This window comes from Dama dama, chromosome 1 (genome assembly GCF_033118175.1).
Source record: "Dama dama isolate Ldn47 chromosome 1, ASM3311817v1, whole genome shotgun sequence".
Lineage (NCBI taxonomy): Eukaryota > Metazoa > Chordata > Mammalia > Artiodactyla > Cervidae > Dama > Dama dama.
In genome coordinates this window covers 78,609,907-78,617,795 of record NC_083681.1, presented here as the reverse complement: position 1 = coordinate 78,617,795, position 7,889 = coordinate 78,609,907, and the positions used below count along the sequence as shown (strand labels likewise).

The 7,889-nt window shown below is 36.1% G+C and overlaps 1 protein-coding gene across 1 annotated transcript; it reads right to left on the bottom strand.

The window, feature by feature from the left end:
• Nucleotides 1–668: 668 nt before the first annotated feature.
• Nucleotides 669–3,730, bottom strand: LOC133056172 (olfactory receptor 5T17-like; the record flags this gene model as incomplete). The annotated part of the gene is made up of 2 exons (XM_061141276.1): nt 2,722–3,730; nt 669–688 (listed from the first exon to the last, which is right to left on the bottom strand). Coding segments are annotated over exons 1-2 (981 nt in total), but the record flags the coding sequence as incomplete, so codon positions are not given.
• Nucleotides 3,731–7,889: the final 4,159 nt, after the last annotated feature.

Genomic DNA, 7,889 nt, shown 5'->3' with positions numbered 1-7,889 from the left:
ACCTACTGTCAATATAATTTTTGGAGTTTGAAACTGGACCTAATCTATTTCTATAATTTGACGGTAATAAGAAAATATTTTGATAATGAAATAAAGATATATGATATTGAACCAAGCTGGAAAAGTCATGCCCATATACCTGGATGGAATATATTGTGTGAGATCACATGGAGGTTCTTCATAGGGGTTCCAGAATGGAGAAGTAACTTCATAATGTGTGCTAAAGATTTTCTATAATTAATGTGAGCTTACATCAATCTACCGAATCACAAGATTATAGCTATAACAACAGGGTGTGAAACAAATCACAGAGTGAATGACAACTGCAATATACTTACATCAGCGTATATTTAATATGGATTAGTTTAAAGGTAGTGATCAGCATATAAATGACATGAACTATATTTGTAAAATGTTATTTTGATGGACTCAGTGCAGTCACTCAGTCGTGTCTGACTCTTTGTAACCCCATGAACAGCAGCACTCCAGGCTTCTCTGTCAGTCACCAACTGCCGAAGTCCACCCAAACCCACATCCATTGAATCAGTGATGCCATCCAACCATCTCATCCTCTGTCGTCCCCTTCTCATCCTGCCCTCAATCTTTCCCAGCATCAGGGTCTTTTCAGATGAGTCATCTCTTCGCATGTGGTGGCCAAAGTATTGGAGTTTCAGATTCAGTATCAGTTCTTCCAATGAACACCCAGGACTGATCTCCTTTAGGATGGACTGGTTGGATCTCCTTGGAGTCCAACAGACTCTCAAGAGTCTTCTCCAACACCACAGTTCAAAAGTATCAATTCTTTGGCGCTCAGCTTTCTTTATAGTCCAACTCTCACATCCATACATGACCCCTGGGAAAATCATAGCCTTGACTAGATGGACCTTTGTTGACAATGTAATGTCTCTGCTTTTTAATGTGCTGTCTAGGTTGGTCATAACTTTTCTTCCAAGAAGTAAGTGTCTTAATTTCATGTTGCAATCACCATCTGCAATGATTTTGGAGCCCAAAAATAAAGTCATCCACTATTTCCCCATCTATTTCCCATGAAGTGACGGGACTGGATGCCAGATCTTAGTTTTCTGAATGTTGAGCTTTAAACCAACTTTTTTCACTCTCTTCTTTCACTTTCATCAAGAGGCTCTTTAATTCTTCACTTTCTGCCATAAGGGTGGTGTCACCTGCATATCTGAGATTATTGATATTTCTCCCGGCAATCTTGATTCCAGCTCGTGGTGCCTCCAGCCCAACATTTCTCATGATGTACACAGCATGTAAGTTAAATAAGCAGGGTGACAATATACAGCCTTGACGTACTCCTTTTCCTATTTGAAACCAGTCTGTTGTTCCATGTCCAGTTCTAACTGCTGCTTCCTAAACTGCATAAAGGTTTCTCAAGAAGCAGTTTAGGTGGTCTCGTATTCCCATCTCTTTCAGAATTTTCAACAGTTTATTGTGATCCACACAGTCAAAGGCTTTGGCATAGTCAATAAAGCAGAAATTGATGTATTTCTGGTACTCTCTTACTTTTTTGATGATCCAACGGATGTTGGCAATTTGATCTCTGGTTCCCCTTCCTTTTCTAAAACCAGCTTGAACATCTGGAAGTTCACAGTTCACATATTGCTGAAGCCTAGCTTGGAGAATTTTGAGCATTTCTTTACTCAAATTGTACTGAGTACAATTGCGCGGTAGTTTGAGCATTCTTTGGCATTGCCTTTCTTTGGGATTGGAATGAAAACTGACCTTTTCCAGTCCTGTGGCCACTGCTGAGTTTTCCAAATTTGCTGACATATTGAGTGCAGCACTTTCACAGCATCATTTTTCAGGATTTGAAATAGCTCAACTGGATTTCTGTCACCTTCACTAGCTTTGGTTGTAGTGCTGCTTCCTAATGCCCACTTGACTTCAAATTCCAGGAAGTCTGGCTCTAGGTGAGTGATCACACCATTGTGATTATCTGGGTCATGAAGATCTTTTTTGTACAGTTCTTCTGTGTATTCTTGCCACCTTTTCTTAATATCTTCTGCTTCTGTTCGATCCATACCATTTCTGCCCTTTGTCAAGCCCATCTTTGCATGAAATGTCCCCTTGGTATATCTAATTTTCTTGAAGAGATCTCTAGTCTTTCCCATTCTATTATTTTCCTCCATCTCTTTGCACTGATCACAGAGAAAGGCTTTCTTATCTCTCCTTGCTATTCTTTGGAACTCTGCATTCAAATGGGTATATCTTTCATTTTCTCCTTTTCTTTTCACTCCTCCTCTTTTCACAGCTATTGTAAGGCCTCCTCAGATAGCCTTTTGCTTTTTTGCATTTCTTTTCCATGAGGATGGTCTTAATCCCTGTCTCCTATACCATGTCATGAACCTCTGTCCATAGTTCATCAGGCTCTCTGTCTATCAGATCTAGTCCCTTAAATCTATTTCTCACTTCCATTTTATAGTCATAAGGGATTTGATTTAGGTCATACCTGAATAGTCCAGTGGTTTACCCTACTTTCTTAAATTTAAGTCTGAATTTGACAATAAGTAGTTCATGATCTGAGCCACAGTCAACTCCCAGTCTTGTTCTTGATGGACTAGTAATGTTTTATTCTAGGATACACAGACACTAGTAACCGAAATGGAGCATTTTCTTCTTTAGTTGCTTAGCATCAAGATATCGACATTTAATCTTTGTAGCTTTATTCAGTACTAAAAATGCACTATGGTTATACACCAACTTCTCTCAACAATTTTTTCATTGCCTCTTTTACATCTTTATTCCTTAAACTGTAGATGATAGGATTCAGCATGGGAATGATAGTGGTGTAAAATGTTGACACGATCATGTCATGGTTTGAATCATAGCTGGAAGTTGGCCTCATATATGTGAAGAGGATAGTTCCATGATAAATACTCACTCCAGTTAGGTGAGAGCCACATGTAGAAAACACTTTCCTTCTCCCTTCAGCAGAACGCATCCTTAGAATGGCCAACAGAATGAAACCATAGGAGATCAGGACACTCAGGACAGTGACTATCTCAATGGAGCCCACTAAATAGAAGAGCAGAAGCTGGTTTGTGTGAGTGTCAGAGCAAGAAGTAGCGAGGAGGGGAGGGATGTCACAGAAGACATGTCTGATTTCATTGGAGGCACAGAAGGAGAGGCTGAAAGTAGCCACGGTGTGTACAGAAGCATGCAAGACGCCACCAACATAGGAAGCAATGATGAGTGGCACATAGACCCTGGGCGCCATGCTGACTGAATACCGGAGGGGGGTGTAGACGGCCACAGAGCGATCATACGCCATTGCAGCCAAGAGAAAGCATTCTGTGGTCCCAAAAGTAACAAAGAGAAGCATTTGTACTGCACATCCAAGGTAGGAAATGGTTTTATTCTCTGACAGGAAATTAATCAACATTTTTGGAGTGACCACTGAAGAATAGCAGGCATCCAGGAATGATAAGACACTGAGAAAATAGTACATTGGGTTTTGGATCCGGGAATCCACAACGACCAACATAACCAGTCCTAAATTTCCTACCAGTGTAAAGAGATAGATTGCCAGAAAAAGTAAAAATAGGTAGACTTGCACCTCTAAATCATCCGTAAAGCCTATCAGTATAAACATGTTTAATTCAGTCACATTTTTCATCTGGATTCGGTATGAATTTAAATCTGATGGGAGCTGTACCATTTTAGCTTTTCTCTACAGGTTCTAAAGGCAGTATTTTGTGAAAATAGAGTCCACCTGACTATATCTTCCTATGTGTTTCTTATCAGGATCTAATGATTTCCTTTGTAGTCATGGAATGGTCAGTGATGAAGATCTTGGATTCAAATGGATACATTTTGCAGTTAATAAAAGAAGTTATTACATTCAATTGTTGACTAGATTCATCATGTTAAAAATATCATGTCAATTTAAGCGGTTTATTTTCCAGTCTATTTTTTGTTATATTCTTTACTACCTGTGTTCATATTACATAGCTTTAAAATAAACAAGTATAAATAACTATAGGACTATTCCAATCATGAAATATTATAGTGGAAAGCACACAATTAAATACTAGCTTTGCTATAAGGTGCATGAAGTGTCTTTTTATGATCACAAATGTAAAAATGGAAGTAATCACACAAGGTTGAGTTTGATTTCAATAAGAAAACAATATAAAATTATTTAATATTAAATGTTCCCAGATAAGTAAGAAATGACATAAATGAAACTTTTGTGCAGAGCTGTTTGTTTAAACAAAATCATTTTATATCCTTTTTTTCTGGCAATTATATTGTCCCATTCGTTTCCATTCAAGAATAGTGGTAAACTGAACAGCGGACAGTATTTTGGAGATTATATAGCCATTTTGCAAAGAATAACAATATGAATGCTAATTTTTTTTCTAAAAATAGGTGTCATTAAGGTGTTCATGTTGGCCTCTGCAGCTTATCATACTGCTACTGATTTTCAAATTTTATTTTAGTGGCAATGTGAGGTATTTCTATAGTCATATACTATCATCTCTGCAAAGTTCTTGGATATATTTTTGAGATATATTTCTGTCAAAAACAAATCTTTTAATATATTATAGTTATTTATGGGGTTTCTAAAATATTTGTGAAATTAATGTCACCTGATCATAGACAAAAAATAGCTTTTTAGAAATTTTTTGCTAAGATAATAAAATCACTCTATTTGCCACAAAATTGTGTTTGATTTATTTTTTCCCCCTGTATCACACTGTTTCTCATTTGGTTGTATATGAATAGAGGGAAGTACATATACAAATAGAGGGAAATACATATATATGTGTACACTTTGTATACATATGTACAAAAATATACATATATATATATTTCTAAAGTTAAAGAGTCAATCACATTTGAACTGAAATTTCAGTTAATTACTGAAACACAATTAATTACTGGATTCATCACATTCAATCAGTTCAGTTCAGTTGCTCAGTCATGTCTGACTCTTTGTGTCTGCATGGACTGCAGCATGCTAGGCCTCCCTGTTCATCACATTAAAGGGCAGATTTTTGGCAAGTTAACTTTTTTTTTTTTTTTTTTTAATTAGTTGGAGGCTAATTACTTCACAACATTTCAGTAGGTTTTGTCATACAATGACATGAATCAGCCATGGAGTTACATGTATTCCCCATCCCGATCCCCCCTCCCACCTCCCTCTTTTATTTTTCCTTCAGCATGTTGTAATTAAGAAGCATCATAAAGTAATGGAAAATCTGCCATATACAGGGTAAGGCTGAATTCAATGACTTATAAGAAAATTATACTTATGATGTTAAACATACTACATTTTAATTGCATTTAGATGCCACACATCAAGAAGAGAATAAATAAAAATCTTTAACTTGCTGTTAGAAGAAAACCACATCTTTATTTTCCCAGAAACGTTTCCATGGATCCATTTAGAGGCTATTTCTAATGCAAAGAATAAATAGATTGATAAGTTTAAGTTTAAAGACTTGCCTGGTGGCTCAGTGGTAAATAATCTGCCAACCAATGCAGGAGACACAAGTTTGATCCCTGGGTCTGCAAGATCCCCTGGAGAAGAAAATAGCAACCCATTTCCATATTCTTGCCTGGGATATTCCATGGACAGAAAAGCCTGGCAGACTACAGTTCATGGGGTTGCAAAAGAGCTGGACACGAATTAGGAACTAAACAACAAAGACGTGTGAGTTTACAACACCAAAAAATGTTCATTTGATTCTTAGAAAAGTCTAGAGTAAAAAAAAATTATAATAAGTTCTGATTTCTGTATAAACCCATACAACTTACATAATAATTATAAGAACACAAAGAGACAAAAATAATAAAGTATCATTAAGTTTGAATTGTTATATTAAGAAAATTGTTGCTCTTCAGTCACTGAGTGTTATCTGACTCTACTACCCCATGGACTGCAGCATGGCAGGCCTCCCTGCCACAGTTCAAAAGCATCAACTCAGCCCTCAGGGTTTCCTTCCTAGCTCAGATGGTAAAGAATCTGCCTGCAGTGCAGGAGACCCGGGTTTGATCCCTGGGTCAGGAAGATCCCCTGCAGAAGAATATGGCAACCCACTCCACTATCCCTGCCTGGAAAATCCCATGGACAGAGGAACCTGGTGGGCTGCAGTCCAGGGAGTCGGAAAGAGTCAGGCGTGACTGAGCGACTAACAGTAATAGCCTTCTTTATGGACTAAATCTTTCATCCCTACATAACTACTGGAAAGACCGCAGCTTTGACTCTATGAAGCTTTCTCCGCAAAGTGATGTCTCTGCTTTTTAATACGCTGTCTGAGTTTGTCATTGCCTTTGTTCCAAGAAGCAGACGTCTTCTAATTTCATGGCTGCAGTCACCATCCACAATGATTTTGGAGCCCAAGAAGAGAAAATCTGTCACTGCTTCCATTTTTTCCCCTTCTATTTGCCATGAAGTGATGGGACTGGATGCCATGATCTAATTTTTTTTAATGTGGAGTTTTAAGCCATCATAATAAAACTGTTTATAGAACATCAATTAATATACAAATATGTATTAATAAATTTGGGTGCCTCATCAAAATTACATTACTTTTTAAAATTTGTGTTCTCTTTTTCTCTCCAAACATATCTCCTTCTTTCTTTCTTTTCCTATTTCTTTCTCTCTCAAATCCATGAACTATATATAGAAATATTTACTATAGAGAGTAAGATTAAAAAAAAAAAAAAACAGGAATAAAGCAGATAGAATAAGCACAGAGAAAACAGGTACAGATATGCAAGCAAATTTTGAAGACTGCACCAGCATGTGGTCCTCTAATGAAGCCATCACAAGATATATGTTCATGGATATGTACAGGAGAAATTTCAGTGACACTGCAATTCAAGATTTGCTTAACTGATATGCTTATAATAAGACAATCATGAGAAATTGAGAACTTTATTGGGAGTTAAAACCCTATACTAAAATCTCAGATTTAGTGCTTACTGACATCATAAACTTGGGAGTTATTTCTGAACCACCAGAAAAAAAAAAAAAAGACAGAAAGAAAAACTAATTGACCATAATTTTCAGGAATATCTTGTTCTACTACCTGAATATGGTGTCATAGGAGGGAACATTTTTTAATCAGCTGCATTAAAATATGTTTTATTAGGTAAAATATTAAGCATTTGTGAATGATGCATATAAACTAAACATAACTTCCAAGCTTTATTTAACTCCAATAAAGTGAAAAAGTTTAAATCAAATTGAAAAATAACAGCATTTAGCTAGGTCCCAGACAGAAACAAAAAGCTTATTTTAAAAATAATACACATATTTGCTATATGGCACTAGATAGATATCAAAATACTATTCTATTCAAATTAAACCCAGTACCTACCAATATTCTATGTTATAAGAAACTGCATTAAATGCATTAAACTGCATTTCACTCACTGAAATCTGTCTGTTCTGAAATTAGAATGGTGAATCATCTCCTCTAAAAACTAGCCCTTCCATAAATGTCCTTTGAAAATTACCGGTGTGCTTAAAATTAGAATTTATAAATGGCATTCTGTGAGCCAGTCTAAAAAAACAAAAGCATATAAAAAGCTTGGCTTATGAACTTTTTAAGCTCAGAAAAAGAAAAGGTAAGAATTAGTATTGCTTTTCAAAATAAAAAACATAGAATGTTAAAAAGAAAATGTGGCATGTCAATTTAAAATAATGATGTATTTATTTAAATTCGCCTGTTCCTCTGGCCAGTATAAATTTATAACAATCTTTGATGTCTCTGTTCTTACCTGCAGAGCTAAAAGATGAGTTTATTAAAGAAGGTATGCTTTATTCAAAATTATGTCCCATTAGAGAATTTATTTATTTCATTAAAGGGCACTGGAGTTGTGACAGAGAAAAAGTATGATGTTTAACTACT